Source organism: Brassica rapa, chromosome A03 (genome assembly GCF_000309985.2).
Source record: "Brassica rapa cultivar Chiifu-401-42 chromosome A03, CAAS_Brap_v3.01, whole genome shotgun sequence".
Taxonomy (NCBI): Eukaryota; Viridiplantae; Streptophyta; class Magnoliopsida; order Brassicales; family Brassicaceae; genus Brassica; species Brassica rapa.
In genome coordinates this window covers 28,754,609-28,773,463 of record NC_024797.2, presented here as the reverse complement: position 1 = coordinate 28,773,463, position 18,855 = coordinate 28,754,609, and the positions used below count along the sequence as shown (strand labels likewise).

The 18,855-nt window shown below is 30.5% G+C and overlaps 1 protein-coding gene across 1 annotated transcript; it reads left to right on the top strand.

Moving 5' to 3' along the window:
* Nucleotides 1-13,116: 13,116 nt before the first annotated feature.
* LOC103861902 (spermidine coumaroyl-CoA acyltransferase) lies at nucleotides 13,117-18,633 on the top strand. The gene is made up of 3 exons (XM_009139613.3): nucleotides 13,117-17,082; nucleotides 17,322-17,573; nucleotides 17,815-18,633. Exons 1-3 carry the CDS (start codon nucleotides 16,630-16,632, stop codon nucleotides 18,481-18,483), a joined length of 1,374 nt encoding a protein of 457 aa, XP_009137861.1. The 5' UTR covers nucleotides 13,117-16,629; the 3' UTR covers nucleotides 18,484-18,633.
* The last annotated feature ends 222 nt before the right edge of the window (nucleotides 18,634-18,855 follow it).

Genomic DNA, 18,855 nt, shown 5'->3' with positions numbered 1-18,855 from the left:
ATAATACTAAAAATAGTGAATTGGGTTAATTCAAAAACAAACAGGATCGGACACTGATTAGTTTATCTTATCTTCCTTTTCTCCTAACTAAGCCCTAATACCTACGTGACTGAGCTCCAAGAATACCTACGTGACTTAATCATAATGTATAATGTAATGGTGTTGGAGATGCCCTAATACATTAAAAAAAAGAACGTAATAATTATATGAACAATGATTACCAACTCCATCTAACTTTTTAAAAATTAAAATATGTATATTAAAATTATCCCCAACAAAGCATTTAATTTGTACAATTCCGGCTTAACGGAGAAACAGTGAGAAATCTATGTTACATAGGCTAAAACTAATGACATTACAAATCTAAGTAAACAGAGTAGAAGCTGAGGGAAAGAAAACTGTGGTAGCATAAGACTACCCACTCCGGTGGACACAGGTGTCAACCAGGGGCGGACGCAAGACAACGGGTACGGGGGCACGTGCCCCCAACTGTTTTGAACTTTTCTTTGCTAAATACTATAGGGTTTATTGAATGCTTTCACCCTAAAACTAAATCATAATGGAAAAAATCATTGTGCCGCCTACTAATTAGCATCCTACATCCGCCCCTGGTGTCAACTCTGATCATCGACAACCTCACATATCTATTGTGTCGAAACCCAGATCAGGAAACGTCACCAGAAACCTTGCAAACATCCACAGAGGTGTTCCACAGCCCCAATCCCCAGCTTTGAGAGAAGATACGGCTCCAAATCTTAGATGCTATACACTGTTCACGTCCTTTGCCCCAGCACAAGTCAAAGATCTGATGTATCTTTCCTTCTTCGAGCGCGGATGAGAATGATCTGGAACAGCGAGAAGCACATTGCTGGAAACCACCATCCCAATATAGATCTTCTGTCACCGAGTTCTCCACCTTCGAAGACATAACCAGCCCAACCAGCCCCGATGACTAACTTAGAGCATCTCCTATATAAAAAGAATAGAGTAAAAATGGTTTAACCCTACTCCATTTCTCAGTGATTAACAAACAAAAAATAAATTAAACTCCATTATAGAGTGAAAAATGAAGTGGGTGGAGTATTTTTTACTATATTTTTCATTTTGGAGGAAAAAATAGAGTTGGGTTTGGAGATGTCTTTAGCAGGATTCGACGGCCTCACCCAAGGGCTGACCATACAGAGGAAATGGGGGTCAACTAACACCGGTTTAATTTAAAATTTTAATTTACAAGCCTTATTCAATATATTCGTAAACAGCTCGAATGATTTCGGGTTTCAGACTATGACATTCCTAACCTGGCTTCAAAACCTCTTCCTACACCTGTTTTACTTTTTTTGAAAACGTTCATTCTATAATCTGAGCTTTTTGATACAGTTTGGACTTACAGTACAAATCATGACTCAGGTAAAAAAAATTTGGGTCTACCACTGGCCCCACCATAATCCTCAAATAGCAAGCGCACGTCGTAGAACCGATGAGCCGCCAGAGCGAAGAAGTTCTTAGGGGTTCGTCGCGTCAGAAACACATTGAGTTGCATCGAGCAGAGAGAAGATACCACTAAATAATGCGCTGAAGGATGAACATCCGATCGTGGAGTTCGAGAATACGGATGGTGGAGATCTTAACAATCACCGACGAAAGCGCCAAAGCCGTAAGATCCCCAGCTCAACCAAACAGTGATTTAACCTTTGAGAGAAAAATGGAGCCGGCATGCGATAAACACTCCACTCAAAGACCTTGTTTTGATATCGAACTTTAATTAGTAAATCAGAAGAAGAAAAACAATGATTACGAACTACAAATAATACGCTAATACATAAACATATATTGATAATGGTAATGCATTAAAAGCTATATGAACTATCATAACATAATTTCGGCAGCCAAAAAAATGTATAGGATTTTGAAATTATGAAAACGTTTTGATCATAACATAGCTTTTAATATATATTTTTTCAAATATGTGACCACGTTACTGTTCATGTAGTTAACGGTCATTAAAAACAAATTATAATAATACATAAACAAATATACAATAACAATATTTTGGTTTTGGATTTTGAATTTATAAAAAAAAAATTGATAATAACTTAATTTTCAATATGTATTTTTTTTTCAAATATGTGATAACGTTACTGTTCATGTAGTTAACAGTCATAAAAACTATAGTAATACATAAAAATATACAATAATAATATTTTGATTTCGTGGGAAGCCACAATTATATTGACGACATATCTTATATATTAAAACAGAAGTAATGCCTTCTTTTCATGTGTGATTTTTTTAGTTTGGACCATTCCTAGAAAATATCATATTTAACATAAGTTTATTATAATATCTTTTAATATATTTATCTTTTTATTTGAAATACAAATGAATATATTTAAAATGTTACAACAAAATCTTTTTAAAATCTTCTTAGAATCTTTTTAAATTTACTTTCAAAAATTAGTTAGTTTTAATTTAAATTATCATAAAATATAATTAGAAATTAAAATTGAATATAGTTTTGGTTTATAAACGAAAATTTAAATAAAAAGAAATTAATTAATTTCAAAAATACATTTACTAATAATTATAAAAGATTTTGTTAGAAATAAATATTTATTTTTATTTTTATTTTTTTCAAATTTGTTTTCTAATAAAATAAAAATCATGATTTTTTGATGAGTGATATTTTTATTTGGACCATCATTTAAATTTTATATTAAATGTATATCACTAATGCTAATATACATAATATTTTTAACTACTTTAATCATAATATCTTTTATATCTTTTAATTTTTTAGTTTTTTTAAATTTTTTTTTAAAATTCTAACAAATCTCTTCAAAAAGATTATAATAAGATATTAATTGTCATAAATTGAATATAAATATTTTCAACTAATTTCGTAATTAGTAACGAAATGTTAATAAAAGAATAAAATTATATCCTATTTTATCAATTTTATAATAATATCTATCATTTAAAATAAAAATGTTATATTGAACAAAATATGATAAAATTATTTTAAATTGATAAGTTAACATATTTTATTTTCAAAAATATAAAATATTTATGCTAAAAATATGATATGTTGGTAGAACGGGTTAATATTAGTAAACTATATAATACATGTATAAAAATTTAACTTATCTTAAACTTTTTAATATACAGTAATTTATTATATAAAATTAATAAACATTAAAAAATTACTAAAAAAATCTAGCGATTTGAATTACGGATCATGATTATAAGAAATTAAATACAAAATTGTTTTCATATATGTTGTTTCATGCATTAAAAATTTTAGTTTAGTAATCAAACGCAACTTCAATAAGAAAAATATATAATAAGCAACATATATATGTGATGATTTTAATTTACAGCATAAAACTATAAAATTATTATACTTGGTATAATTATACAAATATTTAAATATATGAGTAACATTAAAATATATATAATAATTATGTAAAACAAATATCTATATATATAAATGTGAAAATATATACCCGCACGGTTGTGCGGGTGGAAATCTAGTATCTAATTATATAAAGTAATGTTTGCTTCTCTCCTATGATGCCACCTAGGATCCAGGTCAGAAAATCAAAAGTTTTGAGCATGACACGTGTCACCGTCGACCAGAACGCATCAATTCATTTAATCCGAAATTGTGACGGGCTTAGATGTGGGCTTCGCGTGAAAATTGTGTATACGGCCTGACAAATGGATTTTGTCTGTAGCCCTAATTCTAAAGACGTGAAGCCATGGAGTTCTGATCCTCTCTCCGTTCTACGGCGGCGGCGCAGTGACACGGTGGAGTTTATGGAAGGTTGTGTGATATGAATCTTCGTGAAGAAACTCTGGGTCGGGCTAGCTCTGTTCGTGTCGTTTCGCCTCATGTTCTTCTCCTCCGAGACGTTATGTGATACATTGATTTATAGCCATTAACAACTTTCTTAAATCCGTTGACCCACTCCACGCACGATTTATCATTAAATGCATCTCCTCTCTCTACAAGCTGTGGATCTCCAGCTATAAAAAGGTGAATCTTTATCCCCTAAAACATCATCCGCGCAAATCCTAATCCTCTTAATCATCTCTGTTTCTAGAGTGGTTATGTTATCTCGGAGGTGAACTGGACTGCGGGAGCAGTGGAGATGTTAATGCGGCAGAGGCAAGATGCGGCCTAAATAGATTGCAGGATGTCCTTATGGCAAGACAAGCAAAGACCGAGCCAAAGATGGAGGCGATTCCAATGTCTGCGGCGGTGACATTAAGATTATCTCGGATAACTGGAAGGACAGGTGGAGCAACAAAAGAGGAACCGAAGCAACATAGGAACTAAAACCATAAAAGGTGGAAAGCTCTCATGTAAGGCTTGCGACGGAGATTAGCCAGAATGTTGTGGATTCATTCACTGAATCTTTCAGTAGCGGCTCCTCCTCTTGGACCTCCACCAGCGCCAAGATTATGGTTAGCGAGTGAATGTGCAGCGAGTGAGGTGAGTACACTCTGTTTGTTTTTCTATTAAACATTTTTGTAAGCTCAGTAGCAATAGTGTTTCTTTGTTGTTGGTATTTAACGAGTTTATGTCGTTGATGAGTAGATATGTGGAATATGTTCTTAACCGGTATTCAAGAACTTAATTATCTATCAAATGCAGGGAAAATGATCAGCTTTCCAAATACGGAGACACTAAAACAGCCCGGACCGTAATGCTAGCAGAAGTAAATCCTCCTTTTCGTAACAAATTGACGTAGTTCCCTACATTAAGATCTTCAAGACTGCGGACTCTCATTAATCAAAGGTGTGTTTCTTTTTCCTCACGATGATAGAACATGTTTCTTGATTCATTGTGCACATGTTCTCTTGCAGTCTTAACTGGCAGCACCAGCTGTGCAAAAAATCCTAGGCCAAACCCAGTTATTCACAGACCACACATTGCGCAGTTCCGAATGGGCCTCTGGCACTTTTATCAGTCAATCAGCCTGTTACAACTTTGACAAAGCCAACAGCTTTTCCGTTACTTGGAGCTCATGGTGTAAGAAACCTCAACGTTTGACTGCTTTATTCAAGTTTCTGAATTGTAAAAAGTATTAACATTTGAGTAAATCTGTAGTTCTATATTCAATGTAGCCCTTTCCTCCTGTTACTGTTGTTTCTGCTGCTAATGCTCCAACTGGCCCAGTTTACCGTAAGGTGTGGTACAATCATCTTATCTTACCATATTATCATTTGGTCAGGTTAGTTAAAAAAGAAAACAATCAATTTTTTTTGGACAGAGTTGAATCTTGCCTGAAAACAAAGTTTTTTTTTCTCACTGATATTCTTATGCTGCAAACAGTTTGTTCATGCTTGGGAAAATTATTTATGTGTTCAGTACCATTGTCCAAAGTTGTAGAACAAGAGTGGTATGTGCTTCTATACGTTTGAGTGGTCCAGTGTGTGAGAAAACGCATTCAAGAACGCTAAATCGTGTATTGGGCAACTTAAATGGAACTTCATGTGTACATATTTCTGGTCTTGATGTCTAAGTTGATGATGTTAATTGGGGTGCTGAAGACTGAAGTTGACACTGGAGAAATCATGGGATTATGACCAGCATTTTCATGCAAACATGATCTTGGATAGTAAGAGAAAGGACAACAGTTTCAAAACAGGAAAGAATAATGACAACAGAAGCTACGACTACTAAAAGGTTGGGAACTGGAGCAGTAAGGATCAGCAATGAAGAGAGAATGAAGAAAGAGACGAGCTGTGCAATTTCTATAAAACCGTTTGTTTTCATTTCAAACCAAATAATTTTGTTTAGTAGACTCTCTCTCGACTGCACGTATGATTTCAGTTTCTATCTTTAACTGTTTTCAGTAGACTTGGCCAATAGTACGAACACAAAAAAAAAATTAATCATTTATATAAATTTAGTGACTAACTCAATATTTACAAATTCAGAATTAAATAAAGTCAATTGAAAATTTCTATTTCTCAAAAGTGAATTAAGAATTTCCCAGAATTTTAATCTCTTTGGAGTTTAACCCTAAACTTCCTTTTTTTATTAAAACTGGATTAATTGTTTGTTTCAAACTGTTTGTCTTTTGTCAAACAAATTACAAAATTCTCACCTTATGAGTTCAATAGGCCAACATTTTAAACTAAAATAAAATGAGCACTTAGACACAAACAAATAAAAACTAACTATCTAAAAAAACTTGAGAAAATATTAGCATAAAAATATTCACTATTGTAAACAAGTAAAGTTGTGAACCCATTGTATGATAGTACACCCAAATCACACCAATTAAGTTCAAACTCACATCCCATTAATATATCATTCAAAAGATAAAAGAACATCAATTATTTAGAGGCTAACAACTACAAAATATACACAACACAAAATTAATTAATACATCAAAAGATATGTTAACATAATACATTGCAGAAACACCATTGTTCAACTATTTATGATTGGTTGTACATTTAACAAAGTTTTACACAAAAAATTATATATGTAAGATAAAAAAAATATTTAGATCATGGGTCTTATTAGTTGGTTGTAAGTGCAGAAATTTTGTTGTAATAATTTAGTTTGTAGTTTTTAGTGACATAGTTACAATTTTTTAATATATAAAATATTACAATTTTTAAACCGCTGATATATATATAGGGTTGTAAATTTAAAGGGCATGATCAATCAAATTATTAAGAAACTAATGTGAAAACAACATTTATTAAAAAAAGTCAAGTGAATTGAAGCATTTCTACAATGCAACCAATCAAACACATAATTAAAATTTAATCAATTTTGGTTTATTTTGCTCATCACCTTAAATATAATTTCCAAAAAAAATATCAAAAATTTGGATACTAAAAATTTGAGATTCATATGATTAAAAACAAATATGTTTTAAAAATTATAATTTTATAGCTACTTATATTTTATAATAGATTATAATATTTATATATATCAAAATAAATATACAAAATATATAATAAAACTAAAATTTAAACAAAAACCCGGGCATAGCCCGGGCCGACCCTAGTTATTGATATAAAAAAATTAATTTGTTTAGGTAAACATGATTTTGTTTGTTACCCAAAAACAACGAAAACATAATTATAATGACCAAATATGATTATTGATGTAAAAAACTTTAATTTGTTTAGGTGAACATGATTTTGGATGTTACCCAAAAACAACGAAAAATGAATTCTCTTTTGCAAAGACACGATTCTGTAACTTCTGTTATATAAAAGGATAAAGAAAACATCGATGGTCTAGTGGTAAAAGGGTTGCGGCTGTAACTTCCATCATTTGAGTTTTAACTTACGGTAGAATGGACTATTTACAATGCTTGGATTCTCGGTAAATAGGTGAAAACACTTTTTTTTTACCAAAAAAAAAAAGAAAACATCGATGGAGTTGTTGCATTATGTTCACACGTGAAGAATGTCTTTGTTTACAATCAAGAGTTGCTGCAAATCGCACTGAAATTCACATGTCCCCCAAAATCAAATCAATATAAAACAAAAGGAAACAAAAAGTAAAGTAATTATGTTATTTTGTACTCCCCCATTTTATAATAAATATCATTTAGACACATTTCACACATATTAAAAATAATAAAATGTACTAATCTATCTTTATTTATTATGCAATCATTTAAATATAAATAATTTCACTAAACATCTTTTGGTTATTTAAAAGGATAAAAAATAAATTTATTGGAAAAAACTACATTGAAAATATAGAGTGACAATTATTTTAAAGCAAAATAAAAAAGTTAGAATGAAATTATTTTTGAAACAAATGAAGTATTATATACAAAACTATCAAATTCTTAGAGCACCTTTAACCTTCACGGTAGAACTCTCCTACAATTCTTAAAAATTTAAATATAAAATTTTAATTTAAGAAAATCATTCTAAATTCATTCTAAAATCAATTTACCATTAACTGGATGATAAAAGGAAGAAAGTTCTAAAAAATCAGAAAATGTGTGCAAAGAACCAATTCTCTTTCTCTCCTATTTTATCTATAATTTTTAGTTTTTAGAATACCTTATAAAAAATTACCGCTGGAACTGTTTTTAAAATTGTGTCTAACATAAAGTTAAAAATGTATGTAATTATATTTTTTAAATATATTATAATATATTAACTACTATATATTATTTATTGGTATAATATTATCATTTTAGCCTGTTTAGAAGATATTTATTATCGTTTTAGAAGACCTAAACGGTTGTCTACAATAAAAACTCTATAAATTAATAATGTTGGGATTTCAAAATTTTATTATTTTGTGGAGTTATTAATCTTAAAGAATTTATTTTTTGGATTTATTCTTTTTTAAAATATTTTTAGTGTATAAGACTGAAAATAATATTTCATTTATGATATTATATGTTGGTTAAAATTTATAAAGATATGTTTAACTATTTTTACTAGATTATTGATATATTTTATGTATGGTGATTACATACTATAGAATACTTTATATAAATTATAAATAAACTTAGAGATGAGATTGATTTTAAAGAAAGATAATCAGAAAAATATTTTGTGCGTGTTTATATAAATTTATATATATTAATAATAATTAAGTTATAATTTTAGTGGAACCATGTATTTACCTAAGAGTTTTTTAAATATTATTATCTTATCAAATTGTATTATGTTTTATACTGGTTTAACTCGAGACCGGATAAATTTATTAATTTATAGTATTTACTAATTTATCTAGAATTTATAGAATCACTACTGTATATATTTTTTTAGAACACAAGTTAAGAAAAAACCTTAATTTGCATTATTGGAATAAGACAAAGAAAGAAAGAAAATTAAACCTATCAAAAATTACCGCTGGAACTGTTTTTAAAATACACTAGTACTAGGTGACTTTCCCGTGCGCATGCACGGATAAAAAAATTTAAAAATAAATATATTATAAATTAATTAATGTTTATGTTTTTATTTTAATTATTTTGTAATTTATATGTATGATTTTTGATTAATATTTTGTCATTTTCATTAAATATATCTAATAGATTTGATTATTATTTGGATATATTATAACGTAATTTGACTATTTTTTTGGTTCTAAATAGATAAAATTTGTTTAATGATTTTGGGTATAAAATTTTGGATTGTTTAAGTTACATACTTTTTAGGTTATATTGAGTTACATATATTTCTTCAAATCTATGTACAACTACTTTTGATTTTAGTTTAACAAAATTTGATGGATTTTATTTATTACAGTATTTCAGTTCTTCATCATAAATATGTAGCTATACTTTAATAAAATTTTAAAACCTCATGAACAAATAGATATCTACAAAGTAGTTTTTTCGTAAATTTTAAATAACTGTATACATTAAATGTATAAAAGATAAATTAAAAATTCTTCTACATAATCTTAACCATAAGAGTTCATATTGGTTTATGTATTCTTATTAAATGTATATTAGGTTGTATAAATATATTAAACTTTTCAATAAAAAGGAAAAAAATATGAAGCCTTACAGAAACTTTAGTGGTACATTAGGTTTGATTATAGTTTGTATATTTGTATTTATAATGTATTTTGGTAAAAAAAAATTGCAAAGGAAAAGTAAAAATACACAAAAACAATTATGCAAAAATGAAGAAAAATATCAATTATAGCATTTATAAAATATTTTAGTTCATCAAAGATATCTTAGTTTATGTTATTTAGATTACTTTTTTAATAACCTAGGAAAATTTATTGATAAAATTAAAATAATTTATTATTGGTAAAAGAGATGTTTATTTCACATTAATATCAAGATTGTTTTTTCGTGAACTTTCCTTTTTTTATAAGATCACATTATATATAGTATAAATTTTCCTAAAATATGTTCTTTCTTTTTTTGTAAATAATTTTTTTTACTTTTTGAATATTTCGTTTTTATTATATATTTCATTTTGAAAATAAATAAAAAATACTAAGATTGAAAAATAAAAAAAATAAGAAAAAGGAAAAATACTTAAAATAAGGAAATTGAGAATATTATAAAAAAATGTCAATAATGACAATTATAATTATAATGAATCAATTCATTAAGGGTATCATTGTAATCAACTACTGTGAGAGTTAATGTGAGCACGACACATAGGAAACTGACTTCTCAAATAATATTATAGAGATTTAAAAGATATGAACGCGCAAATACATATATAATCTTTCATACCAATTGAATAGAATATTATAACTATAACTAATATTATTTAAATTTTTATTTTCCTACATGTGGCATTCATATCAATTACATAGGAATCTTTAACGAATTAAATTTTTATGAACAATTGTTATTATTGTTTTTAGTCATTTTATTTTTTGAAAACTATTTAAAACAAAAAAAAAAACTTAAACTGGCTATTTGAGAGAATTTCTCTGGTTATTATTGTTTTTAGTTTAATTATTATTTAATTAAGATTGCATATCCTAAATCACAAATCTAATTAAAATAACAAATATTTAGCATAATATTTTTCTTTGCTTTCAAACATATAAACTATAAAATGTTTTAGAATTTATAATCAAATGAATGTAAAACATTAACCTATTATTATAATTAAATTATTTTGTAAAGGCTTGATTACTATTCAGACATTGATTTATCGTGTTTTATAATAAAATGATGTATCTGGTGGGTTTAAACCAGGACACGGCGTCACTGATAATCCAAAATTATTTCCAGAAACAAGAATAAGATATTGCTACGGTGGTTTTGAAAATGTAAATAATATTTTGTTTACAAACAGAAAATTCCAAAACGTATAAATAAAGCTTTTCGCACGTGCAGTGTTTAGGATTTTATTATTTTCACATGCATTCTAGACAGAGACTTTATTTATAACTGTAACTCAAATCGTAAAACATAGGATTGGTCATGATGTTGCATTAAGTTTTGATTTAAAAATTTTACAAAGGGTGTAAATCAAAATTGTAACTCAACCATAGTACAAGATAAGTCAAACTTAAAGTCAGAAAACTAAATTTAATGCATGATTGGTGACATTTTTGAGTTATCTATGAGTTCAATTAAACCTTTAACTCAAACTAAATCACTGTTATTACATGTTACCAATCATAGCCAATGTATTACAATTTAGATCTTAAATACAATTGTGTATCTTTCAAATTTAAAATCAAAATAGAGTATTTCTTAATTACTGTATAAGTCTGAATAAAAATCTTAATTCAAAATCCTAAACTCTAACCCCCTCCCCCTTGTGTATCTTTCGAATTTAAAATCAAAATAGAGTATTTCTTAATTACTGTATTCCTTTAGTTTAGCCTGAATAAAAATCTTAATTCAAAATCCTAAACTCTGACCCCTCTCCCCCCTCCCCCCCTCCCAAATTATTCGTCTAGCCATAACACTGAATTACAAACATTAATATATTATTATTTTAGTTTTGAAAGAACTGGCTCTTAAAAGGAAAACAATGACTACAATTTTAGAGCATCAACATGTAGTAAGTTTCTTTCATAAATATCTTTACTAGATAATAATAGTATCAAGCAGATCCTGAGTTCGCCCTAATTTCAAACTCTCCCAGGCACTATTACCGAGGAGCCGTCAGCCTCCATTTTCCTCGACGCCGGTGAGGCCCCTTGCCGCCGGCGTCGGGTCCTCTGCTCCGTCCAGTGCTCGTCACCCTCTTCTGCTTGTTCCTTATCGTGTTCTGCTCTGCTCCGTCTTCGGAGTTTTCATTTCAGTGTTTTGACCACCAGACCCGTCGTTTGGGGGTCTTCTCACTTCGCCATCATGCCTGTCAGCTTCAACCATCTTCGAATCTCTAGATCTATGTCTCGTCGACATGGTCTTCCACCAGCTCCGCCGTCTCTTCCGCATCAAGTTGGTCGTGATACTTTTTCACCCTGTGTAGCTGGGACTCCACCGTGCTGCAGGGTTTCAGTTCCGATAGCACACTTCTTGCTAAAGACGAGCTCCTCCCGGACCAATCTCACCAGATCCAGCTCGACAAACACATGTTTTAACGGTCCTCTTCTCTGGGATTCCGAGGAGACCCGATGTACCGCTCTTCCAATGTGTCTTGCTGAAGAACCCGTTTACTCCGGAGGTCCCGCCTCACCACGCTCTGAAATGCACCGTCTTCCCTTTGGCGGCGGCAGATCCATCTCCGGCGTGTGTCTCCTCTCACTTCCGTCATACCCACTCAAGCGGTTGTCTAGGGTTGGGCTGAGAGTGTCTTTTAGTTGGGCCTGCACTACAAAGTCTACAATATTTGCTAGCCCACAAACCAGCCACCCAAACCTGAAACCTACGGTATTATTTTTAATTCCAAATGCGGTATTGGTATTGGCTTTTTTGATAAGGATTTCTGGTGGATTTATCGGGACCTTTAACTTGCGTATAATGGTATATCATCTTTTTAAGAAGATATTATCTGTGGACTCATTGAGACGGGATTTATTCCGTTCTTTCTTTTCTCTGGAGGAGAGTACTTTTCTACCATACATTCTTCTTGTGAAAGAAGATGTTTCCTCGGCGTTGCTGAGCATTGGTTTCAATTTTACCACCGGTTTGTTATCTTGCGTAGCGGTCTGTACGGGGCCAGAAGATGCAACCACCAAGATTACTATGTGTTATCTTGAAGGTGAGGGTTGGCCTTCAACGTCACATTATGTGACTAAGTTTCAGCTGTCCGATTTTGTCGGAAATGCTCTATCGACGCATCCAAGCTTTGTCTTGAATTCGCAGTCATCTTTCTTTGAAGACCTATCTTTCTTAATTTGGTTTGTTATTGTAGTTTATGTTTTTGATTTAAGAGGATGGATAATTCCCTCTTATGTTTGTATTGAAGAAAGTTAGATGAATGAAAGTTGTGTTAAAAAAAAAAAATGATAATAATAGTATCAAACAAATAATAACACTAGTTCACTATATTATCCTGTTAGGTGTACATTATCGTGCTTCCACATCGGAGTTGTTAAAATAATCTGTCCGTAAAGTAGTCACGGATACCTGAACCTGATACCTGTTACCTAGTAGTACTATGTATAATATATATGTACTTACGACACAAGACCAAACCATAAGAAAATCTCTCACAATCTAGATTACTTTTTGCTAAACTTTTTTTTTTTTGATTAACTTATATCACGATTACTTTTTGCTAAATTATATTACTCTCACCATCTAGATTACTTTTTGCTAAACTAATAATCAAATATATCACGTGTGCTAAATTATTTAACTCAACCAATACATAATTTCATGTTTGGTTAGGTGCATAATTCAATTCTACAAACCACTCCATCATGTGATTCGCATTACATGATGCAAAATACTATATATCAGGTTAGGTGATCATTATCTTGCGTTTTTTTTTACAGTAGAGTTGTTATGATTTTTCTTAAAAGTAGGATCAAACAGATCGTGTTGTCACGATCATCCAGTATGGATCCAATGGTAATAATAGTTAAAGGGAATGAGCTCAACTGAATTGGCCGTGGTTCACATTGAGAATGTCATTTTCTACATACACATACATATAACAATAGCAAAAGGTGTAGCTACAATATTTTAGTGGTTATTTGATATATTGGTCATAAAAAGTCACAAAATCGTATTTATATGATTGTGGCTAAAAACATTTATGGGTTTCCATGAGTGTATAACTACCATTTAGTCATATATATTTAGTTAATTTAGTTATGAAATCGTCATTTAATAGTTCATCATAATTATTAAATAGCCACCAAATATTTCACAACTAACTTGTGATTTGTGTATAATTTCTTAAAAATAATTTCTATTTGTTTAAAATAATTCCCTGGATTAACCTATGAAAATAACCAAATATTCAATTCAAAATTAATATATACATTGACCAAAAGACTTTCCAGAATTTTTTTCCGGTGGAGAATACTTCTTCAGAAGTCTTCTACACTAAACACATCTGAAAAATTGAAATATCATACCTAGATTCAGTGAAAGTTTGTTCTTACCTTTGAAGTACTCATAACTTCTTAATGAAAAGTATTCACTCATTATTAAACAAAGCCATCAAAATTGAGTAAATTTAATGAAAACATAAACATAAAACCTAAAAATTTTAGTTTTAAGGATGAAATACGAGAGGATATAAAAGATAAATGATTTATATATGTAAGAAATAAGATAAAAAGATGTATAAATTGATTTATATACATTTAGAGGTTTTTGTTATTAATGGTGGCTGCTGTAAAGACACTGGTAATTTTGTAATAAGTGAGGAAGATGAGAGTGTTTGAGTAAAATTATCGAAATTCAAAAATTAAAAATTAAATAAATAATGACATTTTTTGTGAATTAGTTGAAGTTTTAAGATGAACATGACAAAAAAAAATTAAAAAAATTAGTTTTATGTTTGACAACAAATATTTGATCATCTTATAAAGAAAGCCCGCTTGCAAAGCACAAAATTATTTTTAGTTAAAATATGATTTGATAAATTATAATTCCTGAAGATAATTTATGTGATTTCTTTTAAGTTTTGTATATATTTCATATATATATATATATATATATAATATTTCTACATATAATCTATTTATTTAACTCGTCTTAGATTAATTGTAATTTGTATTATCTAACACTGAAATGAAGTAATTAATCATATATTATACTAATTAATTCTTGTGTTCATGTTCTTATAATAGAAATGAGTTGGTATGTTTGTTGAACTCATATTATACGTGATAAATATTTTCATGTTTCATATAATAGTCCGCAAAATTTTGTAAAAATAAAATGTCAACTGTAATCAAATCTACCATATAATCAAATATTAATAAATATTTTAGTTGCATGAAAGGAAAGTAAAGTAAGATAAGGTAATGCAAGACATGATCAGAGAAAACTAAAAAGGCTAAAAAAGAGCTAAAAAAGCTTAGGAATGCAGCTCTGTATTTGCATGGTTTTAAGTACAATGTTTAGTGATTTTCTTTGTGTAATACATCAAATGTTCCTTTTTATTTGACTGGCAAGTATTCTTTATTCTTAGTTACCGCAGAACTGGATTATCTTTGTCGTTGTGATTTTCAAGTTCTTGCCAGTTAGGCAAGGTCGGCCTTGAGATTTTGGGATCATGTGGTAATGTCGATGTAATTTTTTTTTTTACAAATTTGGGAGTCTAAATTTTATTTTCTTAAGAGCTTATGTCAATATAGTTTTCTTCAAAAAATTTGAGGTCATGTTACAAATTTTTCACTTAACATGGCCCATGACCAACTCTGCAATTAGGTGATCCACCAGCTGATTACCATAATCCGATCACATAAAACACATGCACTTGTTCTAATCTAGTGGATTTAATAAAAAAACAAGATTTAGCATCATATATTAATCATCTAATCATATTTATCTGCTTAGCCGACAATTCATAATACTAATTGCATGAAAGCAAAGTAAAATTAAAATAGGATAATGCAAGATATGATTAAAGAACACTAAATGGTTTAAAACTTCAATAAATAAAAGATAATGCAAGACAATATTAAAGAAAATTAAAGTAATATGTTTTAAAACTTCAGTGAATAAAAGATAATGCAGGACATGATTAAAGAAAAGTAAAGTAAATTATTTAAAATTTCACTAGATAAACATTTCAAGATCTAGAAACAACTCTTTTTTTTTCTAGAAACAACTTAAAAATTGTGCTTGAGGTAAAAGAAGAAAAAGAATATTAAAACTTAGGTTTAGACATGTTTTTAAATTATTTATAGTAAATTGGGTTAATCCAAACAAACTGGGTCAGACACTTACTTCGTTCTTCTTCACTGAGCTCCAAGAATACCTACATGACTTAGTCATAATGTATATACACAATGCATGATTTACATCTTAAGAGTTCGAAGATGTACGTAAATACATATAAATCAACGTTCAAATGCAATGTGTATCAGTGTATGCCACAAAATGATGCAGAATGAAGAAATAATAAGAGAAAATACATGCCAAACTTACAATCAGGTCAAAATTTTATTGGATCAATCAGACAAATTTTAGGTTCAATTAATTTCACTTGCGTTAGAGCAATGTGCATTGACGCTTTGAAACCATCTTTTTATCAAGAAACTTTGATATCATATTAGTTTCATGAACTATCAATTAGCATACTTTGGCAATTAGTAAATTAGTTTATGTCTTATTTTATTTTTAACCACAGAAAAGTTTATGTCTCTTTTATATATATATCATATTATTGCTTAATGTATAATCTCATTTATGATGCGGGACATTCCTAAAAAAAACGAAAAATGATCACGCTAATTTAGCCAACAAACATATGAACGTAACATTGTCATTACGTGCTCAAGACTAAATTAAATTCATACACAATCTGTGACCAGAAAAAATTCCTGCAAAAGCGGCTGTGAATAAGAATGTCACTCTCTCTCGTAAATAAAAGATGTTGCAATGGTATTCAAAAAATGAGATTTAAGACCAGAAACCAAATAAAGGCATCAGTCAGTCATTGTTGGTGGTAACTAGCGCCAACAACGTGAAAACGAAGAGGACGTTCATTTAATATTTAAAATTCGCTATATAAACATCATACGGATGTTTTATAGTAGACAGTCTAAACTAGTAAGAAATGGCAAACCAAACAAAACTGATCTTGCCTCTATTACTCGAAAAGAAACCACTTGAGCTTATTAAACCCTCAAAACACACTCCTTCTGAAACTCTCTCACTTTCTACTTTGGACAATGATCTTTTCAATGAAGTTATGTACGCAACGATTTACGTTTTCAAAGCCAACGAAAAGAACCGAACTGATCCTGCCCCTTTGCTTAGGAAGGCTTTGTCCGAACTTCTTGTCTACTACTATCCCCTTTCAGGCAAGCTCATGAGACGAGAGAGTGATCGAAAACTTCAGCTAGTTTTTTGGGGTGAGGGAGTTCCATTTGAGGTCGCTACTGCAGCCCTCAACCTCTCCTCTCTAAACTATATAGAAAATCTTGATGACCAAGTTGCTTTGCGCCTTGTGCCTGATATCGAAATAGACTACGATAGCAACGTCTCTTATCATCCACTAGCTTTGCAGGTAGCTTTTCACTTTCTTGATTCTATAATTATGAGTTTAAGGCCATGAACTTCCATGGTTATAAAAAAAAATTAAAAATAGTCTTTTCTATGAAAAAATTGCAATAAGTATATCATTTTCTTGAAGATTAGATAATAATCTCAGTAAACTCTCAGTTTTGTAAGGGTAATGTTTTCTTCGTAGTGTGGATCACGCATAACTAAGATAACCAATTGTTCCCTTTGATTTTTTTTTTAAAGGTGACCAAGTTCGCATGTGGAGGATTCACCATCGGCACGGCGTTGACGCACGCCGTATGTGATGGATTTGGAGTGGCTCAGATCATCCATGCTTTAACCGAGCTGGCTGCAGGAAAGAAAGAGCCAACGGTGAAGCCGGTGTGGCAGAGAGAGCGGTTGCTCGGACAATTTGATAATGAATTGGCCAAAGTGCCTGGTGGCCATATTACTAGTCTTTTAGCCACCTCACCATATATTCCAACTAGTGATATGGTATGTTGTTCTCCCAATAACTTCAACAATTTTGTGAATGATATTTTATTTTTGATTATAATTTGTAATTTCTATATATTTTATATACATTAGATTAAATAAGTAAAATTAATATAATTGATGTTTTCAGGTTCACCCGACGTTCTTGCAAATACAAAGAAACTTAAAGAATTGATGTGATTATATAGAAGAATTTTATATTTTTAGCTAAAGTGATATCTTTCCATTCTCTATCCAACAGGTAACGGAGACAATAAACATTCGGGCTAGGAATATAAAGAGGCTTAAAGACTCTTTGATGAGAGAGTGCGGGTACCCTAAAGAGGGTTTCACAACTTATGAAGTACTTAGCTCTTGCATATGGAAAGCAAGATCTCGAGCCCTGAAGCTAAACCTTGACGGGATCACTGTCCTGGGTATAGCTGTTGGAATCCGACATGTTTTAGATCCGCCACTTCCTAAAGGATTCTACGGTAACGCCTACATAGATGTATATATCGAGTTAACTGTGAGAGAACTCCAAGAAGCATCAATCTTCGACATTGCTAAGCACGTGAAGAAAGCCAAGAAAACAGCGTATGACAAGGGTTATCTCGAGGAAGAGCTAAAGAACACGGAGCGATTGATGAGGGATGATGCGAAATTTGAAGGGGTAAGCGATGGACTATTTTTCCTGACTGACTGGAGGAATATTGGTTGGTTCGGATCAATGGACTTTGGTTGGAATGAGCCTGTAAATCTGCGGCCGTTGATAGAGCAGAAGAGTGCAGTGCATATAGGGATGATCTTGAGACCTTCACAACTTGATCCATCAATGGAAGGTGGAGTTAAGGTGATCATGACGTTGCCAAGAGTTGCAATGGTTGACTTCAAGCGAGAGATGGATGCTATGAACAAACTTTACTATTAGTATTATTAGTACCTGGATTACTTTTCTATGTGTGTGAGTGAATGCGTGTTCAAAAAAAAATGTGCTTATATGAATGCTTCAGTATGATCATCTAGTATGTCGAAACAAAGAGACCGATATTGATTAAATTGTAATTTATTATCATCATTACTTCACTTCTTTGAATCATTGGAGGAAGCAAGTGTGTATCATTGACTTTCAATGAGCTTAATCAATGCATAAGCAATTTCTCTGTTTTAAATAACCTGTTAGCTTGCCATTTCCAACATTGAGCTTAATCCATGAGTAAGCAGTTTCTCTGATTTTAGAATATTATCTTTTCACATGTCAACTCATGTCCCTTGTTATTAATTTTAAACACATGAGAATATA